The sequence below is a fragment of the Dysidea avara genome, chromosome 1 (genome assembly GCF_963678975.1).
Source record: "Dysidea avara chromosome 1, odDysAvar1.4, whole genome shotgun sequence".
Classification (NCBI taxonomy): Eukaryota; Metazoa; Porifera; class Demospongiae; order Dictyoceratida; family Dysideidae; genus Dysidea; species Dysidea avara.
In genome coordinates, this window is record NC_089272.1 from 5845022 (window position 1) to 5871981 (window position 26960).

The 26960-nt window shown below is 37.6% G+C and overlaps 1 protein-coding gene and 3 long non-coding RNA genes across 15 annotated transcripts in view; 2 read left to right on the plus strand and 2 right to left on the minus strand.

Annotated features, from left to right (window-relative positions):
- Nucleotides 1-26960, minus strand: part of LOC136254613 (uncharacterized) — a 522347-nt gene that overhangs the window by 437030 nt on the left and 58357 nt on the right. The gene's annotated exons all lie outside the window — the stretch shown is intronic.
- The window catches only part of LOC136254412 (N-alpha-acetyltransferase 50-like), an 854489-nt gene that overhangs the window by 5115 nt on the left and 822414 nt on the right, over nt 1-26960 (plus strand). For 3 of the 11 annotated variants that reach the window (XM_066047227.1, XM_066047241.1, XM_066047291.1), the window contains 5 exons: nt 1166-1246; nt 1297-1403; nt 3235-3486; nt 4065-4178; nt 4432-4530. The exons of 1 other annotated variant lie outside the window; for it this stretch is intronic. Coding sequence is in view for 1 of the 10 variants with exons in the window: in XM_066047283.1 (XP_065903355.1) it covers nt 5033-5036 (4 nt within the window). In the remaining 9 variants the exon portion in view is untranslated. Of the gene's footprint in view, nt 1-1165; nt 1247-1296; nt 1404-3234; nt 3487-4064; nt 4179-4431; nt 4531-4962; nt 5037-26960 lie in introns of all 11 variants that reach the window. 7 more of the 11 variants (XM_066047283.1, XM_066047234.1, XM_066047213.1 and 4 more) reach the window with 7 other exon arrangements.
- Nucleotides 18089-19559, minus strand: LOC136250085 (uncharacterized). The gene is made up of 2 exons (XR_010698442.1): nt 19203-19559; nt 18089-19063 (listed from the first exon to the last, which is right to left on the minus strand). It is a non-coding gene; the product is annotated as an uncharacterized lncRNA (long non-coding RNA).
- Nucleotides 19221-26960, plus strand: part of LOC136250149 (uncharacterized) — a 42720-nt gene continuing 34980 nt past the window's right edge. The window contains exon 1 of the long non-coding RNA XR_010698451.1: nt 19221-19561. This is a non-coding gene — a long non-coding RNA (uncharacterized lncRNA). The remainder of the gene's footprint in view (nt 19562-26960) is intronic.

Genomic DNA, 26960 nt, shown 5'->3' on the forward strand with positions numbered 1-26960 from the left:
CAATGCATGGCTTCCCATTAATCGTCCGTGTTTTCCGTGATGACTGGATTGATTGCAGAGGTGTGTTCATTTGTAATGCTGTGTAACAGGCTGAAAATAGGTGGTAATAACCACTTCACTTTCGAGTCAGTAATTGATAGTTGAGGTGCACGAATTGTCCGTATTTTTCATGGTGGCTGGATAAAATTGAAGAGGTTCTTCTTACCATGATGATCTGAATGTCAAAATGATTGTTCTATTAGAGTATTTGAAGAAAACTGTTATGGATGACTGTTTGATTTTATGTACAAATACACAAACATCCCTTCCCCTTATTAGTTTGGATAATTGACTCTTCACTGTAAAATGTTTCCATACACCTGGTAGAAGTGACATGATGATGATCCTTCTCATAAAGTTGCTCAGTTGTGCTTACCACATTTAATGACTGTGTCTATTATAACTTCAACAAGAAAAACATGTGACTAACATGTGTTTGTGTTGTAGTAAGCTTGTGAAAATTGACATCTCTACTTGAAATGTTGTACATGTAACATGTATGTAACTGTGAACCTGAACCTGGAACCTGAACCTATGTACATGAATGTTTAGCAGTATCTGTTAATTACGAGGTGAAACTCCTCCGTACCTTGCTATACAGTCAGAACCCCCAACACCTATCACTATCATATAAGTGTTCTCTTAGTCAGTTCATAGTTCATATGTATGTTCTCATCTTACATGACATACACACACTGCACTCACACATACACTGTGCACCAGGGGCAGCAGAGAAGGGGGAGGGGAGGGGGGCTATAGCCCCTGTCAAAAAGATTATGGAGGGGCTTAGACCCCCTAAAATTATCTATAGCTGTCATTGAGAGCCTAGCTCAATAGCATCAATAATTCGAGATACTTAATAGAGCAGCCATAGGAGCAGTGTAACAAGCTATGTATGTAGTTATAAATAAGGAGATATAGTTTGTGGAGGGCAGCTATTGTCAGTTGCCTTTTTTTGGTCTTTCACTTACGCTAGGCCATGGCATCACCAAGCTAGATCCCTAAACCCCTCCCCCCAAATGAAGGTGTCTCCACCGCCCCTGCTGTGCATGCATGCACACACGGATGAACACATTAAGTTACTTGCAAACTATTATCATAAATTGTGTGTGGTGTGCATTAATAGGAGGTTGGATATACAACTAAGACCAGAGGAGTCAACCAACGTGACTTTAATCATAAACACAACCTAGGATACTATCACTATGTAAGTACTTGTTATGTAATTATTACACATTATTGATCACATGTTTATAGTGTGTGTACATGATCCACTCATTGAATCCTGCCAGTGAAATTTAAATTAAGCTGATTATGTTGTGCCAGTCTACTTCTCTTGACCATAGTGTTAGCCATGAATTGTGGTATGTGTGTATGTCATTTGTATTTTAGGCTAACATGGTCATAATGCATTCTAAATGTGTAAAGTTCATAGAATCTGAAGGACTACACTGCATATATGTTCATATTGTGATAGAAAACTTATAGAGTTTCTGTGCTATACAGTATGAATCCACCCATTACAGTGGTCCCAATAAGAATTCTTAAGTGCCAGGACAAAATGTCCTGACAAATCTAAACTTGTCTGGACATGTTTATACTTTGCAGTAACACTGCCTGTAGTCAGCATTTTCTGATGTAAGGTTCTCTACTTGTAGGCAGTATGTGCTGAAACACTATTAAAGTGATTTTGTGAAGTTTCTGTATAGCAGCGAGGTTGGCATTATATATCTCTTGGGTGGCTTGAATGTTTAATCTCCTAGCAACCAAGAGACAGCTTGTAATGCTAAAGTCTGCTGCCCGACTGACCGTTAATCCACTGATTAAGAGCACTGCCATTACAGCAACAAGAAGCTAAGGAGCTGCAGTACCGCTCAAGTGTAATGTCGTCTCGCAAGAGTGCAAGTGATTAAAAAACTTGCTAAGTAAAGGGCGTGGCACTCACTTTGTTTGTGAGTTTTCATCCCAAATGAACACTTGCGAGTGATATGGGTGCCATGCCCTTCAATTAGCAAGTCTTTTTAATGGCTTGCACTTTTGCGAGATGACGTTACATTTGAGCGGTACCATACTTCTAACTGGTGATAAATTATGTAAGGTTTCATTTTTCCGTAATGTAAACATAGCTCTAAACAGAAAATAATTCTCCATAAATGATAAAAAAGTATTTCATTTTCTAAACTATCCATTCCCTGCAATGAAAACAAAGTGGTGATGAATTGTTGTCTGCTACTCTATATGTGACCGGATCTGCGAAAACCCGACATAATGGCGCATTTTCCAAATTCTTTATTATTGAATATTTATAATCTACTTAGCCAATTGTATGCTCTGGCCAAGTTTCAGCTTCATATGGCTGTTTCAGTGACTGTTCTATCAATCGCTCTTGTTTCACATGTTTGGGTTTTGCTTTTTATCTGTTTAGCTAATACTCTCAGCATGAAAGGTTTGCACTACGATAGTTACTTCATGTGCAGACTGATTTTCAAGTTATTCTGTCAAGCAGATTACCCTGTGGGTGTGAAAACAAATCGCAATTTTCAAAATTGTGCATAACTCCCTTGTTTTTATTTGATCTATTTTAAAATTTGACTGTAAATATGTTGTATTATGCTCTTACTGCCTTCCAAATTTGAAGCTATATTTAAAGTATGCTCAAGTAATTGCAGTTTATCTAAATGTGCTTAAAGAATACGTAAGAATATTACGAAGAAAAATATGAAGACAATCTTTAAAGGTACATATCTCAATGATTGCTTTCAACTAAATTTTGGTAAAGGAGGTGTCCCACCTAAGGGAGTTTTCACAGCAAAACTGGTTAATTTCCTTTCGGGGACTATCGAGCTATGGATGTGTGAAAATGTCGTTTTCTTGGTTCCTGTAAAATGCCCACTCATATTTCGCCCATCCACACTAGCTGTACTTGGCTGCATGACACACTATCATTTGTCTTGATTATCCACTAAACTGTCTTGATTATCCACTAAACTGTCTTGATTATCCACTAAACTGTCTTGATTATCCACTAAACTGTCTCAACAATGTTATTTCAAGATGACAACTGGCTTAACACAATTAGCTTGTTGATGTACATGTTCTACTGAGCCCTAATCATGTATACAATTGAGCTATACTTCCTAATTGACAAATAGTTTGTTATGAAATGTAATGTATACAAGTGTTTCTATTGTGTAGTTCTATAAACAAGATGTTCTAATGAGACTGATCAACAATCAGGATTACTAGATACCAACTGAGAGGAAGTACCACATACACACACAAAGTTTACTGTGTTCAAGTTTCTGGGGCAGATGAAGTTGCTGATACTTCTAACAAAATGGATCAGGGTTTAGTATTTGTGAGATCTAAAAGTGCACTGCTACTACTCCAATTGAAGATGTTCATTAACAGTTTGATTGTGGGTTGTGACAATAAACAGTTCTCAGGGTAGGTAACCAGTATAGTGGATATTGAAGTAAATGTTATGGGCAGAAGTGTAAGGGATTAGAAATGGCCAACATCATAAAATGTTTTATGCTAGGGAAGATGTTCTGTTGTTGGGCTCTATTATGGAATACTCAGTCACTTGTATATGTCCATCATGATGTGTGTATGTGACAAATGATTTGTTTGATTGTACAGTTTACAAGTGTTGTGGTTTGGATACTAAACAACATTACTTCTATGTATGTATGAGCTACAGTAAAGCTGGTACAATTATCTCACCAGGAGCCTGCTAATGGGCTCCTGATCTTACGGACTTGAATTTACTGTAAGTAAAAAAAAGTAAATAAAAAATCTGCATACGGTGTACATTCATTACAGCTACTCAGCCTAACCCCTTCCCCTGTATCTATACTAACTGTACTAGTGTGTAGGCTAGTTGGTTGTGCTATTATATGTATATCCTTTGTGGAACTGCCCTACAGCCCAATTTGTTGTTTGTGAATTGTATGTCTATCACATTGGAATAATTACTAAACAGTTATTATACCTGTAACTACTTTTTCTCATTTTGATTTTAGCATATATCAACGATACTGTTCTGTGTTGACTGGAGACAGAGGCAATGGTGAAGAAGTTGTATCAACTGTATCATGGCCTTATGCTGTCTACAGTACATAGCTGTGTAGGAGTTGGTATGTTTGTATGTGCTTGTGTATGTATGTACATGTGTTTTTATTGTGTATAAACAAACATGACAGTCCATAGTATTGTAATGTGTTGTATTCCTTGTAATTGTGTGTAATAAAATAATTGTATCCATATTTTGTACATTGATATTCACTTTAATGATCTTGTTTATTATGGTTGTCAGTCACACCGTAGTCATGGTAACAAGTGGTCATGGGATAATAATATGGTTTTATTATTTTTATGCTATCCCACTAGGGACATGTGAGAAGGCTAAAGCCTGTGGTACTGATGGTTTCATCTTTGATAACACTGGTGTAGTGTGTCACTGAAATTTACTGGTGGAGATAATGACAGGTAATGTATACATGTACAGGATATAGTATTAGTTTGTGTGTATCTTTGTGTATGTACTGTATGTGTGTTTGTGTACATGTGTGTTCTCCACACTCATCTCACAAAGTCACCTACACATGTACACCTGTGAAAATTGTGAAGCGTAAGTTGTGATTTTTCCTTATCATTATCGTACAAGTGTTCTGTTAGTCATATCATGTGCACGTTCCACACTGTCTCATCTCACAAAATACTCACGTGTATGTATGCATACCACACACACATGCACGCACACGCACACACACAGAGTCACACACACAGACACACACACACAGACACAGACACAGACACACAGACACACACACACACACACACACGCACACACACACACACACGCACACACACACTACTTGTAAACTATTATGATAAATTGTGTATGGTATGCATTAATAGGAATTTGGATGTACAACTAAGAGCAGAGGAGTCAACCAACGTGACTTTCAGTACATTTAACCTGTTAGCCATGAGTAAGTTTTAGTTGTGGGGTATGTGTGTATGTCACTTGTACTGTACTTGTATTTTAGACTAAAATGTGTTCTAAACGTCTCAATATAAAGCTCATAGAGTCTGAAGGACTGTATTATTGTGATATGTGTTCATGTAGTGGCTGTATCATTTGGCTTGAGTTTTTAAAGAAACTGGCGGTACTGCTCCCACATCTAGGCTGTGGTACATTATAATGTACTGTAGCCAGCCAGGGTCTATAAGATCTGGGCCTTAAATTTTGCTTTTGAAGTTATAGGTGGCTTTGTGGTTTATGCTGTGATAGACAGCTCTGTGATGTATGTGATCGGATCTGCTAGAACCCCATATGTTAGTACATTTATCAGATTCCATTTTATTTTATTTAGATAGCCAAGGTATGGTCAACCGAAGTTTCAGCTCTAGAAGCCATGAACTTTTGAAGTTGCGGTACTACAAAGTGGCAACAGCAGATAAATCGATTTGTACAGTGACAATACGGAAAATAAACTACAGGCACTTAATTAATTAACCCTTTGGCCCCTAAATATTGGCTTTGGTTCTTAAAAACGAAAGTTATTTTACGAAAAATACGCATTTTGACATATAAATTTGGGCTCCTGTTACTCCATGTAGGAACAACCTATTCCTTCGTGGTTTGTGTTAAACTACTCACGGAGGATAAATCTACAACATCATATAACTTTTACTAACCTTCTTTATTCCGTCTCTCCTTTATGACAGGTAGTATCGTAGCAATTATCATCTTAAAAATGGCCGAAAATTCTTTCAAACGCATATTGCCCTTACTTCATGCTTGATAGTGCTACAATGTTCGGATAAAGCTTAGGGTATTTCCCATTAACCACAGAGTAGCGTGGTCCAAACCGTATATTCATAGGATATTTTGTTTACAAGATATGTGCGTTTGAACACATGCTTGTAACATAAGCCAATACATTGGCTTTCGCATTTAACAGAACACTTTTTTTTATTAACATAGGGGCCAAAGGGAAATCAATCATAACTTACAGTACAAACGCAGTCCTCTACCAAGATGCAACTTTTACCATCAAGTTCTCCATGAACAGGCAAATCCATTGCTGGGTGAGTTTTGTCTTCCAGGCTCACCAGGGCGAAGGCAAAAACGTGAGGGGAAAAAACAGTAGTGAACTGCTCATGCAATGCATGGTAGGCAAATGCTCATATCTTCCTTCTCCTGGGAGTACTGACATGAAACAAAGATCTTGGAATCCTCTTACGTTGGGGATCACAATGATACCAAGGTTTTTGGTGTTGTCATTTTACTTGATTGTAAAACAACTACTTAAAAATTTTACGGATATTTTTTTTTGATTTCATTAAATATTCTACCCATTGCATTCTACTGTAAAATTAGGCTTGCGTGAACATATGGGATTCTTTCAGATCCAGTCACATATATAGTTTCTGTACATTTATCAAATATAATTTTTCCCTATATCCACCCATGTATGCCAATGAACTACACCTTGTAAGGAGTTACTTCTAGTGATAAATTAAAGTTCATACTACCACAACAAATCTGCATATCCTAAATTGTTGAAACAAAACTTGTGTGTACATGTGTGTGGTGTGTGTGTGCGGTATAGAGCATAGGTCGTGTGTTAATGTACTGTACATATGTGGAGTACTGTAGTCTGTAGCATCTGTTATATAGTCTGTGGTGTGTTTGTGTAGTGTGCAGGGCCACCCACGGGGGGAATTTTGACTCGGGCCCCAACTTGAAAGGGGCCCCTAGGGAACCCCCTTGAATAACTGTTTAAAAGATTGATATACTCTAATAGAGCAGTCAAGATCCAAATACTCTAATAGAGCAGTCACAGTTTCAGTAGCAAGCTTATCTCTGGGCGACCCTGGTAGTGTGTGTTGGTGTTTTGTGTGTGTGTGTGTGTGTAGTGTAGTGTGTGTGTGTGTGTGTGTGTGTGTGTGTGTGTAGTGTAGTGTGTGTGTGTGTGTGTGTGTGTGTGTGTGTGTGTGTGTTGGTATGTGTGCCAGGCTGGTGCCTATCCTAGTGGTACAACACCAATGCTATGTTTAAGGTTTGATGCTCATTAATTCCCAACTACTTCCTTGAGCAAGATTTTTTACATTGCTACACTGTAGATAAGAACTTATCTGCTGTGTCATCAATGGTCACCTGGTGTTAACTGAATCTCATACTGTATCTTTCCAAGATCTTGTAGTGTACAAAGTACCATGCGCTAATGCACACGCATACGAGTTACAAAATTGGGAATTAAACCGCGTGGTCATACATTACAGATACAAATACTGTACCATCAATAACTTGTGGTAGTCTTCTACTGTTCATTTAATCATACTGACAGCATTATAATGATGTGTGAAACTGAATCAGCAATGACTCACTTTGCCAGATGCACGCGTATTATTGGTGCATGGCGCTTTGTATACTGCAAGATCTTGGAAAAATACAATACAACGGGCAACATTCAGTCAGGGGTGAAAATAACAATTGGCCATCAGTTATTTACTGATCAGATTAACAAGATTGCAGCTCATTTTCTTTTCTGGTTTGACAGTTGGGATGTAGTTTATGTTTCTCACCACCATTGTTTACATAGTTGACATAAAGGTATTTGTTGCTAGGTGATATAATAAGCTTTATACTGTAGATCTTGTGATATTGGCTGAGTGACTATAGATCTGATGATATTTCAAAACCAATTTTCAGTTGGAGATTTGAGAACCTACACTGTCACCATGGTACAGCCACCTATGGGGTACTAGTTCTACCCCCAGGAGGATTTGCCTGCACTGACTGTTTAACAGTTGAATAGTGTAAAAGTCAGAAAAGTATCCCAGAAATTCTGTATCGACACTTTCTTTAGAAGTGTATATTAATTTAGATACTACAACATCAGGACACCATTTAGGCATCATTAGTATCCTTCTACGTCAAACACCATCCTTCTCTTTCCATTGTGGCAAATAGTACTTGTATCATTTACTCCAATTAAGCAGTTACGTATTTAGCATAGCAGGAAAGGAATTTAAACCTGAGCGTAGTAGACTTTAAAACGATTAGTATGCAGCGTAATAGTTCTGTGAATATAAAATATAAAACTGTATGCACGGCTACATAAATTTTACTATGGCAAAATGTACTGTACTTGTACTTTACTTTAGTACTTCCTGTATGTACTTGTACTTTATTTAGGCACTCTCGTGATTTCAGTTGGAGTACTTGTACTTCGCAAACTCAAAAGTACTTGTACTTTACTAAAGTACTTTTAAATGTGCTTGGCCCCATGTTTGGTCAGGATTACTTCATACAATAGTGATCATATGATAGCAACTGGCGCTGTTCACCAGTGAAGTAAAAGTTACTGGGCGGTCTGACAGAGCTTGTTCTGTTAGTCCACTGAGATGCTTCGTTGTGGTCTATGGATTTCCACTTTTGTTCGTGCATTACCACAAATATGCTGTCCAATTAAGTTTGTACGGCTGCCCCTAATCAGTTATTTGTCACCGTAATGATGTAGCTAATTGGTTCACTACAAAAATCAGAACACAGTAGCTGCAATTATACCAATTGTTTTAGCTGTAGAAAACAAGGCACTACAACCACACCTCTTAGTGTTACTGGAGATTGAGATTAGGGCTGGGATGAATATTGAAATTTATCTTTGAATATTTTCTAATAAAATGTTCGAACATTTGAAGCTTCAGTGTTAGCTATACAAGTTACAGGTTTTTTGTATTTATGCACATCCTTCTTAAGTTTTATCTTTCTAATCCTATTTAATAAGTTTATAAGCATTTGGAAAGTGCATATCAGCAGTACTGAATGACGCAATCGATCAATTGCAAATGGGTGTGTCCGTTATAGTACAATCGTGTATAGGTAAACACCAGCTAATGGCTAAAAGGATGTTTTCCATGTATTATCTATCACTTTATAAACTGTACAAGGCTACAACTACAGTAGCAAGCTAAACTGCGATGGCTTATACAGCTGTAAGTTAGTGTGGCACACGAAGATTGACTGCGAAGAGTAGATGTGTGCCGATATGGGTTTTTGACATGTACTGATATCCAATATTGATGCCACCAAAAGAAGCTGATAACCGATAGCCAATCTGATATTTGCATTATAGTTTTAAGCAAACAAAAGCGTACATTTACCACAACATGTGCATGTACTCTGCCAGTGGTGTTAAACAGCTTAATTGGGTTTCCATTGTGCAATCCAGACAATTAGATACCCACAAACATTTTTATGTATACTCCCATGAAGCCTTACACGGATATTTGCATTACTCCACATTCTAATGGCTTGTGAGAAAGCTGGTACAGCAAGTTTCCTTGGTTATCCTGTGACCCTTCTTTTTATTACAAAGGTACTCTATAACTGCTTCATTTGTAGAGACTGTGATAAGCTGTCCAGCAACAAACACTAGAATCACATGCATTTGTATGGCTTTTCGTAGCATAGGTCTTGGTGCAGAGTGAACAATCAGCCACTGGCACTAAAGTGCCACATGGATAATGTAGAAACCAATGCGTAATCCGTTTATGTACAAACTATTGCTACTGCATAAATATCGGTAGCGATATTGGTCCTCCTGCTGTTCTGTACTGATACCGATATTATTAAAAATTACCATATCGGTGGCCAATATTATAGCTGATCCGATTATCGGTACACCTCTAGCGAAGAGACAAACATCGAAGCAACTGATAACATTTATTTGTAATTCTTTCATAGACTATGAGTGCATCACAAAGCTTCAAAGGATACTTTTATAATTTGAAGTTTACTTAACCTTTGAATCCACAAAACATTCGAAGCTTCATCCCAGTCCTAATTGAGATACTCTAATAAAGCAGTCACCCTAATACGTCAGTCATGTACAATATTCTAATAGAACAGTCACATACTGTACATGTGTATCATAGGTATGATATAACAAATATGTTGACAAACTAGTGTATTAAAGAATCATTGAAGTAGTGATAGTAGTAGTTGTCATGTATACCACAACCTTGTATTGTATTGTGTGTATAGTGTATACTGTGTGTGTTCAAATGATGTGACAACATACATACATGATGTAACCACTACTTGTGTCACTACCTGTTACTACTATCTTACTGGTTGTGTATATATAGGATTTATGGCTGGGATGAAGCTTCGAATGCTTTGTGGGTTCGAAGGTTAAGTAAACTTCAAATTATAAAAGTATCCTTTGAAGCTTCGTAATGCACTCATAGTCTACGAAAGAATCACAAATAAACGTGGTTACTTTACTACAGCTGCTTATTCCTCTTGCGTGATCAATGTTCGTCTCTTCGCAATTGATCTTCGTGTGCCACACCCAATTTTAAACCATCGGAAGTTCAGCTTGCTACCATAGTTGTAGCCTTGTACAGTTTATAAAGTGATAGATAATACATGGAAAACATCCTTTTAGCCATTAGTTGGTGTTTACCTGTGCATGATTGCAGAATAGCGGACATGCCCATTTCCAATCGATCGATTGCGTCTTTCAGTACTGCTGCTATGCACTTTCCAAATGTTTACAAACTTATTAAATAGGTTTAGAAAGGTAAAACCTAAGAAGGATGTGTATAAATACAAGAAAACCTGTAACTTGAAAGCTAACACCGAAGCTTCGAATGTTCAAATATTTTATTAGCGAATCTTCGAAGGTAAATTTCAATATTCGTCCCAGCCCTAATAGGATTAGTGTACAACAAAGATGACAGTTCACAGATCATAACTGTCAATTGTGACATCAAGAATTATGAGATAGGCTGCCTAGGTTGTCATGGTAACATGGAGCTCCTGTATGACTACAATTAAGGTAGGATATAGCACTTCTTATTGTTTTACTGTGATTTAATATCATGGACTACTCCAGCTTGTTTCAATACTTTTATCGATGTGCTATGGTCCCTACTCTAGTTTAAAATTCCAAATTTTTTTGTGTACTTCTTGACTTTGTTTGTAAATAATTATTATGCCTGGTGAACCCACGCATATCGCATCTGAAATGGCGCCGCATGCCCCAGCTATATTAATTATCGTCTGAAAAATGAAGTATCTGTTGCACTTCGTTGTCAGCTACGTTCAACCTGTTACACAGCATTTTGAATCAATAACTGTTTGAAAAAGTACCTCTGCAATCCCTGCATACCAAAAGAAATGGTACCGCATGCCCCAGTTATATCATTTATTGTCTGGCTGAAAAGTGAAATATCCATTACGCTTCGTTGTTGGCTGTGTTCAACCTGTTACACAGCAGTACAAATCAAAAACTGTTTCAAAAGTACCTCTGCTAACAAAATAGTCATTATGAAGAATATGGATGATTTCCGTTACAAAGGGAAGCCATCACGTGCTACCACTACATTAACACTTCGCTGTCAGCAAAAATGAATGGGACACAAAGGAGGACACTGGTAAGTCCGTAAAGAATGCGTTATACATACTGCGGTATGCCAAAAGGTACCTGTCGGGCTGAAGCGATGTTGAACAGTCAAGTCCGTAGCCTTAGCTGTTATCAAGTTATGCTTGTCTGAAGACATCAGTCAGTCAGTTACTCAGTTAGTAGAAAATCCTGTTAAATAATTTATTTTTTTTACTTTGTAGTAACTTGTTGAAAGCATTTTGGGTCGATCTGAAAGCTTGTTTGGGCTTAGTTTTACTTACTGCCTTATTGTTGTCAGGAGAAATTGAGGGTGATTTTTGGGTGATATTATTTTGTGGGCCACGCCTACTCCTTTGTGGTCCCTACTATACGGTACTGTATGATGATCTTGTTGGACCAGATTTCCTAATGTGGACCAGATTGCCCAGTGGTTACTGCATTGGGCTGTTAACCTTGGGGTCCAGGGAATGGATCCACAGCTGGAACGTATTTTGTCAGGACATTGAATCAGTTCAACACTGTGTGGCTAGATTAGTCTTAAATGACTTCATACACTTCCAGTGTCACTCATATGCTTGAGTGCCTCCACTGGGCCACACTGGCACAATGCCATACTCAAGCTAAGCTAATAACTCTAAATCATAAATGATATCCTTCATATTCCAACCCACAATATTTTAATCTTATCCATACCACCTTATGAATAATGTATGTAGCCACCGTGCTCATCACTTCAAAGTTACATTAGCAAGATTACAAACATACAAACTGTCATTTCCCCTCGTCTATAGTACTCTGGAATGCTTACCAATGGACATTGTTTTATCACCTGACATTGAATTCATTGAATTTTTCAAAGACAATAACAACAAAACCTCATCATTTACGCACACATGTGACATATCTCACAATAGTTGTCAAGTATGATATGATTACAACAACTGATTGTAACAATGTCTACCCCTTACAGGTACATCTTCAGGAACAAATGAAAGATGTGGACATCATCTACTGGTGAGTCGTTTTATGTAAGTGTGTATGGTGACATCTCATCATCTAAATCATGTTACAATGAAACTTGTTGTCTTAGTAGTCACCTGTATAGAAATACCACCTCTCTAAAAGGCCAACATTCAAATCAGTCATTTGTACAACTGCAGTACAGCACCTGTTTATATTAGTACAAATCGAAAAGAAAGATTTTTACACAGATAGTGTACATAACTTTTTTTTAATTTGAGGATCTTCCATCATTACTGTTACGTAAACACATCAGGCAGACTCAGTGCTAATAAAGATATTAAATCAGATATTCAATTCTGCCATTTTACGGTTGTTACTGTGTGAAATAATAATAATGTGTGTATTGAAGGGAAATTCCTATGATATATTCATAGCCACTCATAACATACTGTATAGTGTATTCATGGTCACTACCATTCTATTTTTTATGTACAGAGTGTGTGGGGGTGTGTGGGTGTGAGTGAGCACGTCTCAGTTGTGTGTGGTGTGTGTGCATGCCAGTCTGGGGCTTATTTTGGTGGTAAATTACCAATGCTATGTTGGAGGTTCTATGCTCACTAATTCCAGTTGTTGTTGCACTGTTCCCTTGAACAAGAAACTTCTAACACTGCTCTAGTCTACCTAGTGTAGCCATAAATGAAAACCTTGATGTTAAGCAGCCTAGCCTACTGTGTCACCAGTGGGCACCTGGTACATAGTATCTCAACAATGGTTGGCATTCAGTAGGGGTGAAATAACTGTTGGCCATCTGTTGCCCATTTCCTTTCTGGTCAGACATATCTCAGATGAACAAAGACAGTTGGGATGTAGTTTGTGTTTCTCACCACCATTGTTTACCTAGGTACCATAAAGGTATTTGTTGCTAGGTGATATAATAAGCTTTTACCACAAGATCCTTGTGTTATTGGGTGAGTGGCTGTATATGTCAGTCTGGGTACTTCTATTCACCAATGTTCAGTTAGGAATTTAAGTAGCTACACTGTCACCATGGTACAGCCACCTATGGGATACTACAGTGTAGTTCTATCCCCAGGAGGATTTGCATGCACTAACTGTTTAGCAGTTGAGTAGTGCAAAAATGTCCCAGTAATTCCATACCGACACTTTCTCCTAACAGAGACTACCAAATATCGACATTTTAAAACGTCCAGCTATGCCTGGTGCGTATATCGCCATGTTTGGTTGTGCAATCAAATGTAGCAATACATCATATAGGGCTATGACATGTGATCAACCTCCTGTAGTTTTAGTTTTGTGTAAAGTGACTCCAACAAATTCAGTCATGAAACAGGTGGATTGCTATAAGTGACCATCTCATCTTTGTAATGGACATTTGTTCCCAAATGAACAGTACTATCTTTAACTAAGGATACCTGGACAAAAATAAATTCCCAGAGGTTCCACTGTAGTTTGCACAATTCTTTATTATCGTAGTATTTCTACGGTATCCAAAGAAGTGATTACTTAAAGTTTCAGCATTATTATGGTGAGTAGATAATCTGTGATGGTACATGCATGTTATACGAGGTGTGATGCCTTACCTCACCTGTCTATTTCATGTTTTCCCAACTAAATGAACAAAATCAGATAGCTTCAACTTCTATATAATAGTTAGACACCAAGACCAAGGGAACTAAGCGATTTAGTAACCCTGATGGCCCGAGGCTGTAGCGTCCCGAGCGCAGCGAGGGCGCTACTAAGGGCCAGAGGGGTTACTAAATCGCTTAGTTCCCGTTGGTCGCGGTGTCTAACTTATTTAGACTATGGTTTAAAGTACATACCTTTATAGCCAGAGCATTAGGGTGGCATGAAAGAGCAATGCAGAACAGCAGAACGGTTTCTTCCTGAAGTCCTTACAGCGCCCACAAAAATAATTATTTGACCGGTAACCAGAGTAACAGCTAGAGCTATAGTAGATATGCCGCTTAGTCTACTATTTCTCCAGAATTATTCGCAGAACACGGAGAAGAATTGTATTGCAGTATTATTAAATACTCCAGTGTACCTTTCGTGTTATAATTATTTTTCATGTACAAAATTGCCTGAGGGCGGGTTACTAACTGAACATGTGTAGGTGACTAAATGAGCATGTCAGGTGACTAAGTGATTTAGTAACCCTCTAAATGAGCTATATCATAGTCTAATTGGTCTTAGTATCTACAAGGCAATCTCAGTATGTTAAATGTGCCAGTCTTGCTGGACATGTTGTTATACACTTCAGTCTCAGTGAATGGCATCAATATTGAGGCCGACTCTAGGACTAACTCGGTATACTGGTATCTTGTACAAACATTTTGACAGAATAAGGTGTTTAAACTTTATGAAGAAATGACCATGATCTTGTTTACTACCTACCACATTGTAATAAACACACACGACACAGATCTAGAAAGATATTCAAACTCTCCATCAGCAGGCAAATAAGATGGTGTAAAAACATATTCAATATAAGACCTGCTTTCCTGAGAAATGGCCAGCTCATTTTAAACTTGTGTGTATGTTTTTCTCTGTTGCATGTGCATAATTTCACCTATTTTAAAACTTTCATTAAATTATTAAAGTATGTTGTGCAAACTATGTGGTTTTTGCTGAGACTATCACATGTAAATTTTTCACAAATGATATTTTGACATAAAGTTGACTGGTTTTGAGAGGTGGTCTTTTTATACACACAAGTTACCTTTCAAACAGACTATATTGTAATCATTAATGTTCTGTTATTCACACAGACATGTTCAGTTCAATAATGAAGTAGTGCTGTGTAGGCTACTGACCAGACATGTGGCTATCAGACACATTCCTGACCTAATTATCATGTGACCATCATGGGACTGTACTTGTATGGTAGCTATAACCTGTCTGTACGTGTTTTATACTTCATGATCAGTTATTTATGCTAACCAACTACCACCTGAGTCGTACCGACCGGCCCAGGTTCCTACATGGTGCTTCAAGCACTCAAGAATTGTGCTCTGTTTGACTGAACTTCTAGAGGGAAGGCAGGCCCCCCACTGAGTGTGAGCGGAGTCTGTTGGTACAGCTGAGCTAACCAGGCAAACGACGTCTATACCGCTAGGCATCAACACACTCCAGAGGAGTCCGTTCCCTCTGAAGAACAGAAGAACACCCTTTCTGTGACGGTTTCACAACCACCACGAGCCCTTGATGGTGGGAGATGTTAAGGAGACTTTGAGCTAGCCTACAGAACCTACTGACGAGTCTATCCGTGAACAAGACGAAATAATTCCTGATCATGCAACGAAGTGAAGGAAGAAGACATCGATTATAAGAGCCCCCACCCAACTACAATGACAGCCAAGAACTATTCCACAAAACATCACGTCCCTAACGACAGTCAATGGACTAGCGGCAATCAGGCACAACATCCCTAGCAAGCGGGATCGCCAGCTTATCATGCAGAGAAGAATCAGAATCACTGCCCGAGTTGTGGAGACTGCTCAAGATCCGACTCTACGTCGATTTCAAAGACCGAAGACCTATTATTCCAGTTAAGATCAACTTTAGAACTTATACTTTTCTACCCTGCAATGGGGGAGGAGGAAGATGAAGAGGAAACTTGAGGGGGAGATGTAGGATACTGACGAGACATGTGGCTATCAGACACATTCCTGACCTACTGTAATTATCATGTGACCATCATGGGACTGTACTTGTATGGTAGCTATAACCTGTCTGTACATATTATGTGATTTATACTTCATGATCGGTTATCTAGGTCATACCAACCGGTCCAGGTTCCTACATGTTGGAGTTACTAGTTTGGTTTCTTTGATCTTCATGGAAAAACAAAGGATACATGTATATACTACAAGAGGGTGAAGCCAGCTGATACATGACACTCCCTAAGACACTAGAAGAACTAAACTATGATCTAAGATTGCATGTGATGATATGTAACTGGATCTGTGAAAACCTGACACAATTGTGCAAGCCTAAATTTACGTAAAGCATGAATACAATGGGTGAAATAGTAATAAAAGAATCCATAAATGTTTTGAATACTTTATTCTTAGTAAAGAAAGGCTCTAGCTATAAAAGTCTAGATCTCAACTTATTCACCTACTCAAAAATATTTGATTGCAGTAGACACAAGTTATGGGTATTTGTACTTCACATTGAAATGATAGTAAGTGATCCATCTTTCTTCACTAATTTCACCTGTGTGTAGTGATGAGAGATGATACTAGGAATAACTTACCCAGTAATCAATTCTAGTATTCATGGTGAACACGATGGTGCAAATCTTGTTTTGTATGTTATTCTGTGTAAGTTACAACCGTTTTAGTGAACTCTGGTAATTTATTTTCCCTATACATACATTCTGTACAAATTAATTTTCTGTTGATGCTACTTTGTAGGACTGTAACTTCCAAATTATTGGCATATGAGGCTGAAACTCTTACACTTGGCTAATGAAGTAGTTTGTAAATATTTAATAAACAGGAATTCAAAAAAATGAGTGATTGTGTTGGGTTTTCAAAGATCCAAGTCACATATATTTGAAATTGTTGATGTGTTAATGTACACACACACACACACACTATTAATATTAACCACTTTACAGGAATGGATGTGGAACTTGCAGAACTTCACATACCATAGAGCAAGAAATTTTTGTGGTATTATATTTTCGTAGATTGCAAAAATTGAAAGATTTTCGTGGAACAAATTTTTGTGGTTGAGACATCAATCTCCATACAACTTGTACATGGACAGCGAAATACTTTAATTCCATGGATAAGATGTCCGCGAAATTCAAGAAAATTTGTATCCCATGAAAAGTTCTTGTATTACAGTAGTGGGACCTCTTTAATATGACCACCTCATAATAGTGGCCATGTCATATCTTGAGCATAGTTTAAATGTACTATATGATCTTAAGCCCGCGTTAAGCTTTTAATTGTGTGCCTGTTGTGGTGTCCATTTTAAAGGGTTCCACCATAGTACAGTTTACCAAACCATCTATGACATGGTACCTAGATATGACCTGAATAATATGGTGGTCTAAATAATGCACCTCCACGAATCTTTTAATACTGATAACATATGGGGTACTTTGAGATAAGTCACTGTTTAGAGTTCCTATGGATACATATTTGTGAAATTGACAAGGAGAAAACATCCTGACTGCCTAGCTGTAAGTATTTGTTGAGTATAAATCGGATGGCTGCAGGTTCAAGGCTGCCCAGGTCCAGTCTGGATCTCTTTTCTGTACCTTTTCAAACATACTTTATGTAACAACTTTAACAGGCTGTAGGACCAGGTGGCCTAGAGGCCTTCAGCACTTGTGTTATAAGCCTTAATAAATAATTGTCTGTGGTCCCATTTGTATACAGATTTTGCATACAAGATTTCTCCTCTATATTTTGTATTAAAGGGTGTACTCCTGTACATACTGTAGGATCAGGAAGATTTCTGAAGTGTGTGGTGCTGCCACGTTGTATTATGATTGAGTCCTTGGAATGTTGACTCAGATACAAGATGAGCCCTTCAACAGTCCGCATGGCTGGGGTCTCTATCAGTATCATCAACCAATAAATTACTTTCCTTACCCACCACCCCAAGTTAAGGTAATGTACTTTGACAAAGGAAGTCATGAAAATTATAAAACTGCAAAGTAATCTACAGAATTTATAATACCATATCTCTCTATACACACACACACACATGCTACCCAAACGTGTATTATATACAATGAATTGTGTTTCACATACTGTACACATGGTGGAATTACGTATCTCATAAACTTACAGTGTAACTAAGGTAAAGGTTTAAAATGTATCCTGTTTTATAACAACATTCATCATCTCAATGTTTCAAGTATTGTGTGAAATCCAAAGGGGTTTCCTGAATTATTTGGTACTCAACACCTTTAATTTACTAGTCATCCTTAGTGACATCAGAGCTCTTCAAAATGACCTCTCCTGGTGACCTTCACCAAACCTGAGACTATGAATTAAATTACTGGTCATTTATTTGCAACTCAAACATACATCATACATTTTTTTTGTGAATAACAATTTGTATTGACTTGACTATCTTCATTCACTGTCCTTTGGTCCCCACGTACTTTCCGCCAACGTTGAATTCTTGATAGCCATTAATGTACCACCAGTAGAGTATCTTCTGTTATGTAAACTATCCCTGGAGGGTATTGTAACTCTCTTGTCTGTCTTCCCTGGTTCAGAAATATCTTACTGAAAGTTCTAGTTTTGTGTCTCAAGGAACAGTGTCAGCAAAATGATGTCCAGTGTGTGATACAAGGTCACAGTATTGGCACATGAACACTTGGAATACAAGATGAAACAATTTCATTCTACTAGTTTCTCAAAGGCACAGGGAATTTCATTTCTGAGACTTGGCACAATCCTGACACAGCAATTCCTTGCCGCCCGTTCCTTGCAGTTGTAGCAGGCTACATTCTCAGGAGACCCATCTTCATTTACAACTACCACATTTGACATTGTCCACTTTTTCAGCTTGTACTTGTAAAGTAACGCTCCCACATACACTTAGTTTTGTAATGATTTGGACACTTTTATTAATTACACCTGTGTATTATAATCATACATGATTCCTGCACAGTACACAATACAATACAACTTAAATAAGTAAAGTTATTTGACCGAGGCTCATAGATTCTTATATGTAGTTAACGTAACACAGAGCCTGGTAGAGAGCTTAACATACAGTATAATTGCTCAGATCGTTGCAGCAGGTGAGCACATCAGTACGTACGGACAATCAATGAAGTGGTTTAGCAAATCGCACTATTATCTCGCGGACTTGATTCCACTCGTCTTGCTTATCAGCCATCGCCGATGAAGGAACAGCGAGGGGAACACATGGGAACAGCTATAGATTCTAAATATTCGTACAGGAAAGCACGTGAGTGACTTGGTGGGAGTTCTACTTTTTTCAGATTCCTCCTCTATTTTATCATCTATATACGACACAACTTCAAGACAAGTTTTGACTCTACCAAAAGTGGTGACCCAGTTGGGTCGCCTAATAGCTGAGCACAGCAAGCTTCACCTTATTTGGTAAAGGTACAGAGTTATTTGTTTAGTTCGACTATAGACATGATTTGACAGCAAACTAATATTATAGTAGCTATAAATATTCCGACATGAATTCAGCACAGTACGGACTGGCCGGGTACAGATCCACTTAGTGAATTACAGTAGATAGCTACCAATCATTAGTGTAGCTACCAATCATTAGTGTAGCTACCAATCATTAGTGTAGCTAATGCGCGCCAGATTCATCCTCCATTCCCTCTCTAGTGTAATAAATGAACACGTTTGTCAAAGTAGGAAGTATGCCCATATTTTCAAATCACCGGATCATTTTATTAATACCACCTTCCTTCGTGTCCTTAGCTACAGAGCTACCACAGTATAATGACTTGATTAAAGAATTGCTGAGCTTGTCTATATGAGAAGAAGGGCTTGGTATTGTTGAACCATTTAAAGCTACTGAATCCCAGTATGCCAACTCTTTAATGGTCACTACTCCACTTGTTTCCATCTTGACCGGTAGATCATCTGCTACAGATTTGGATGTCCATGATCAAATGTTTAAAACTAAATCAGCTGTGCATCATTCTAATCGGGAGATCATTTTGATAATATTTACCAACAACTCTCTGCTGCTTTGAAGAAATGTGTTGACATTTCTGGGAGAAGGGAGCATCTTCCTGGCTTTCAGCAATGCCAATTCAGAAGCATGGGTATGCTCTACATTAGGGAGCTTTTTGTGATGCCATTACTTTCTAGTATGACTGGAGATCACCTCGTCTCCCACCTTGGAAAGCCTTTCTCTATTGATCATTCACTGAACTGTCCTTTGGTGGCTTTCCCACTATAAGGTAGAATGAACTACGTGATGTGAACAGCTAATCTATTGTCTCAAATCTGTTCTATGTCCAGATTGAACCGCACCTTCAACCACTTTTAGGCAAAACTCTGGTGCACCATACAGCTGATCAAGCAAGGTTGGATATCTCTGCTAAAGGATACTGGAATACATCACATCAACTAGCCTTTTTCAATGCAAGAGTTTTCAATTCCCTGGCAAAGAGTCATTTTAATCAGTCACTTTCCTCCTGCTATTAAAAATTTTTTTATAAAGCATCAGTATTAGGAAAGGATCCGTAATGTTGAACATGGAATCTTTACTCCACTTGTGTTCTCTGCTATATGTAGCAACATCTAATGCAGTGGTGTAGCCAGCCCTTCAGGGATGGGTGGGCACACTCGCCCACACATTTCACCCCATGCAACTAACTAGCACAAAATGCGAGTTCATCCTTAGTGGACTAGTACTCTACGTACACTTAGTTTAAAAATTGCTTTAAAAGTGCATAAATGTACCTAGCTAGATAATAATACGTTACGCTGCTGTTCCTGCAGCTTATTTCACTAGTCTAATGCTACTGCATGAATAACATAGAAGCTAGAAATGAAAACTTAGTTACACCTCCTTGTCTTGTTCTCATTTTCACTTGTACACAACTCATTCTACTCCAGCCTGACCCTTCAGATAGTAGTATGGCTTAATTCAGTCACCACTGAATCTTTCACCAATGATTTGTACACCAGAAAATTTAATTTTTGTTATATCACTTTAGGTCAATTGTAAACCATATTTGACAGAGGAAGTCATGAATAAATTTTCACTCGCTGCCAAGTAACCTATAAATCCACAAAATTTATAATATCTCTATAATACATTCCTATGTTACCCACACACAACATGTTTACCAAACATGTATTAAATATAATGAATTGTGTTTCATATAATGTACACATGATAGAACTATGTATCTCATTAGTAGTTTAGGAGCTTGTTATGACTATCTTGTAAACTTACTGTGATTTAAGGTATGTACTAATAGTAGTTGCATGGTCCTTCGTACAGTATATCAGAGGTGTACACAGGAATTTTGAAAGAGAGTTTCTACTACAGTTAAGTGACGGTTGCATTCTCAATCTTTTCACCAGAATTATTGGTGATCCTACAAGTGTATTGTGTGAGAAACTTACAGTGAAACTAAAGTTTAAGCTGTATCTTGTTTCATAATATATTCTACATTCTGGAGTTTCGTCTTTCAATATTTCATGTATAGTGTGTAATCCGAATAGTAGAGCAGCTAAGCAACAAATTTTGATGAAATCGTTCACTTTTTGATAAAAGCACTAAATGTTCTGTGAAAGTTATGTTTGGAAAGTTGTAAACTAGGTTGTAAGCCCACTAATTTTTCTAGCGGGTCTGGAAACCACACAAGTGCATCCAAAATCTTTGTTTTCATGAATGTATTTCAAATTTACTAGTACAATCAGAAAATTCAAAATGTGGTAAAAATATATACACTTATAATGGAGCCAATATTTCAGTATAAAAAGTACAGGCACAATCCAATAGAAATAACATGTCACATTTGTATGGCTTCATATACCTTGATCCTTAAAATTGCAAGCTAAAGAGATCGGTTTTTGTTGATATGATCATCCTTTGTTTGTCTTCAAAGTTTCATAGTTTTCTTTTGAGTACTTTTATGGCTTCCTTAGTACATTTTCTATTGGTTTTATTTGTCACATTCTTTAAGCATGATATGATTGGTAATTTTAATGGCACCGTAGGTGTATCTAATATGAAATAGTATAAATCAAGTAAATTTGTACCAAGTTTGGTGCTTTTATCAAAAGTGAATGATTTTTTCATTTAGCCGCTCTACTAAAAGGGATTTCCTGATCCCATAGAAATCCTCCTGGGTATATTATCGAACTGCATTTTTTGGTACTAAATAACTTTACCAATCAGTACAGTACTTAGTGACATCAGAGCTCTTCACAATGACCTGTTCTGGTGACCTTTCACCAATCCTGAATACCGTCATACAACTATGAAATACTATTTTATTTACAACACACATGCATGTACATTCTTGTGAATAGCAATTTATTGGCTTGACCATCTTCACTGTTCTTTGGTCCCAAAAACGTTCGAATTCTTGATAGCCATTAACCACAAGTATCTTCTGTTGTGTAAACTATCCCCAGGAGGGGGTATTGTAACTCTGTTTGCCTTCCCTAGTCAAAAAATAATACTTTTACTAAAGTTCTAGCTTTGTGTTTAGTATGAGGTCACAGTCGTATTGGCACATCAACACTTGGAATGTAATTTTTATTCTAGATGTTGTCTGGTTTCTCAAAGGCACTGGTAATTTCAATTCCTTCCTCTTGTGAGACTTGCTGACACAGGAACTCTTGTAGTTATAGCAGAAGGGTAGCTACTATCTCAGGAGACTCATTACAACTACCACATTTTACATTGTCCACTTTTTAAAACCAGGCGTGCACCCACAGCCGGCTGAAGGCTGGTTGTGGGTGCGCGTGGTTTACTAACATTGTTTTCACAAAAGTGTGTGTGTGTGTGTGTGTGTGTGTGTGTGTGTGTACCTATCTATCTACCTATCTATGTTTGTCTGTACGCATCCACGTTAGCAAAATTGTTAATGGTAAAAACAGCTTTTACGTAAGAAATAAAAGCGAAATGAAGTCTGTATTAACTTACGCACTGGTAAACTTTGCTCTGAGGTGGTTTCTTTTCGGCGGTCTGAAATAAGGGTGTGGCGACTCTCCTTAGACTTGTGAATTACCTTCCCTTTGGGTTTTTCAGACGTTTAACAATTGAGAAACAACAGTGCAGGCTTTGTAGACTACCAGGAATAGCCTATTCCTTCAAGTTGGAAAGGAGGCATATCCCTGACATACTTGAACGAGCAACTTCGAGGCTTTGTCGAGAGAATTTGTGGGAAAAAACACTATAGTCAAACTATAAAACAGTTTAGAAGATACTTCTGTGCGTAATATGTTGTTAAAAGCAGTTTTTTTAACAAGTGCTTCCTTTGCAGTGCATAGTAACGTAATTCAAGAATTACAAAAAAATCATGAAATACGAAATCTGAGAATTACAATGAATTATGCAATATTGCACAATAGACCGTATTCCAAATGACATCACAAAATAAAATGGCCTCGGATATTTGGGGTCTTCTAATAATTTCGAGTGAGAGTCCCAATGGGGCTTTAAAAGATTCAAATCACTATTCAATCCTGGAAGAAGGTATTGACCTAAAACTAACAGGTACAGTTACAAGGATATAAAATCTATTCTCTAACGCCGGGTTAGAATTTTTCAGCTGGTTTTCCAAGTTTATAAGAAATACTATTGTTCTTTGCTGTAATAACCAAACCTGGTAGTTTCGCCTCGATATCTTGTTTGTTAGCCTCAATATCAACCTTCGAAATCTCGATCACCAATGGTCATAATACTCGAAAATATAAGAGTCCTCCAAATAGAAAATTCATGTGACATCATTTGGAATACCGTCTATAGTAATGGTTAATTCCAGATGAGTTACTGCATGGCACCTGGTTTATAGAAGTATTGCAACATCAATTTGTTCAGCTTGTACGTGTAACTTAAAATAATTTTTATAAGGTAAAAGTTAGTTGGCCAGGCCCATAGATTCTTACAAGTAGCTAATGTAACAGAGAGCATGGGGATGGCAGAGAGCTTAACAGTTATTTAAATTTGCTCGCAGCCATCACGGTCACACTACTAGTCTCATGCCCAGCTGGGCCTGCGCTAATATGCAAATTATTGTGGCAGCTAGTACATGTATTCTAAATATTCGTGCAGGCAAGCAGGTGAGTATCTTGGAGGGTGTTCATGAAGAAGAAACTCTTTTTTTCTGTCTATACAACACAACTTCAGGAAACGTTTGACTCTATAGAAGGTGGTGATCCAGCCGTTGGTTGGGTCGTCTAACGGCACGACGGCACAGTAGCCTTCACCTTCACTATTAAGGTACTAATTAAATTATTTGTTTAGTTTAACAGTATATCCTTGGGTGGAGAATCTACTATGTATTTACAGCAAACTTATATTGTATAGCATAAATATTCCGGTATGAAGTAACAGGACTGGGTACAGATCCCCTTAGTGACTTTAGATGGCTCCAATCAACTGTGTATGTAATAGTACAATTACATATCAAAATAGCCCATATCAAAAGTAGTCCTTGGAATTACGAAACTAATATAATTTACTAAAGTTAGCGGAATTCCGCATTTTTACACACACACTGATCGGCTCAAAACACATTAAAATGAATCCTAGGAAACAAATCATATTGATAGAGCCTTTAACAATTCAGAACAAAGCTTCCTAAATGTATCAACTTACACCATGGCTTTCAGGATGATTCGGCCGTAAATTCTGTATATAAACTGAAAGGGCAGAGTAAAGGAAACCTGCCCTAGTCCAATTCCTACGTAATAATCAATATATACCTTAGTACTGTATGTATTTGGTCATTAATCTGATTCGTTTAGGGTAAATTCCCATAGTGTTGGTAACGGGTGAATCCCACAATACATTGCACATTTATAAATCAGTGGTGGAAATCGTGGAAAAGCAGAGTATCTACTGCTAGCTACAACCATGAATTCATGTGGAGTGTTCCCGAAAGGCATGTGAGTAACTAACAGTCCATATTAGTTGGTTATCACTTCTCAATCTTGCTAGCATTTCGAACTTGTCTAAAACCATGGTCATTTTGCACCTTTTTGTGTGTTTGATGTATTTTTGGTATGTGTACTTCTCGGTAGTAATTAAAAGTATTATAAATTTAAAATCTTTTCATATGCATTGGGATTGTGATGACAATATGGTAAATTTACTGATACTAATGGAATTCCTAAAGTCAAACTTTAGTTTCTGGTCACCTGCCTGCATGGAAAACCTGGAACCCCAGTAGTTTATGAGGGCTATGGGCTCCCACCAAATATAGTAATATCAAAGAGGTGAACATGTGTTCACTTTTAATGGTTTTGTACTGGAACAAGCATGTTTTCATGTTGTAAACATGTTTGTATGCCTGAATTGTCCATACTAAATGTATGGGATATTTTTAAAGCTTCATAACTCTGTCAGTATCAAAGTGCTATCTTTTGATTACCAGTTCCGGCATTTAAAGGGCTTCACAGTGCTACTAAATGTTTGGGAAGTTGACCTATGTAACAAGAGTTATTAACAAGAAACATGGGCTCAGGTGAATGCGAACCGACTATATCATTAAAAATATTACAGGTGCTTAAGTGTGTGTGACCCAGCAAAAATCAAGAGATACTAAAATTTTTTAACACAGTAAAAGATCGCAATACTCTAATAGAACAGTCAGCGGTTTTATTAGAGCGATCACTCTACCCTTAATTCTTATATTAGAACAGTCAAGTATATATGCCACACTACTAAACTGTTACTTAGTATACTGAGCTATTATTAATGCTTCTGTTACCAGTAACAAAGTATCTTCATTGTTTAGCATTGACCACTAGCCTAATACCATCAGGTAGCTAGGCCATAGCTTGAACTTTCCTAACAATTCAAATGTGGTCCGCTAATGATTACTATAGTGGCAAGCATTAATTTGTTGAGCTCAAACTTCAACTTTTCCATGACTAAACAACTGTATGGTCTTATAGGTTGGCAAGTCGTAACCCTTAGTTAAAACATCAACTTACCACATGATCGCTGAAAATGTAGCACTCAATGACGCAAAACTTTGACAGTTACTTTTACCGAATAGAAGGCTGGAAACACATAGTGGGCTAAGACTTCATCTAAATGAAGTGTTTCTGATGTGTAATAGTTTAATTTTATTTGAACTATACTCACATAGCTAATAATGTTGGAAACCAGTATTGAAAGTTTATTTGGATACATTGGAAACGGAAACCATAAACGGAAAGTGGAAATGGAAAACGAAAATGGTCAAATCATCATATAAATGTACCCTAGAGTATAACCCTTGTTCAGTGGCCACCTCCCTTAAACCCGCAGAGAAGTTTCAGAAATGTGTGTTTACACAACATGGGAACGCATAGCGACACTAGGTGGGATAACTTAATTCTTACAGCCTACAAATACACATAGATTAAAAGTGTTTACTGGGTTACTTGGAGAAGGTTAAATGAACACTGTAACTAAAGTGGCTTACTTGCTATGAAGTGGTGAACAGCGACGAGTCGCGTCTCTGTGTTTCTAAATTCTTGCAATGTGTTTAATTTCGATTGTGGGCTTACTCACGTGAGTCATATATGGCCTGATGCAAAATTTCACGAAGAATTTAATGGAAGTTGTTGCAAAGCGATAGGATCCACTACCATCGAGTTATTGACCATTTTATAAAGGTATGTAAAGGGTTTGCGTGTTTCCTTACCGAAAAGTTATTTTCACCTTTAGCGTTAGGGTAAAACGCTAAGTATCATTTTAATCCTTGCTACATCACAAGTAGAATGACATAAATTGCATAGCCATAGGATGGACGCTTTGAAAGTTACAGCGCTTTGTACAAAGCATGCGTGTTTATTAGGT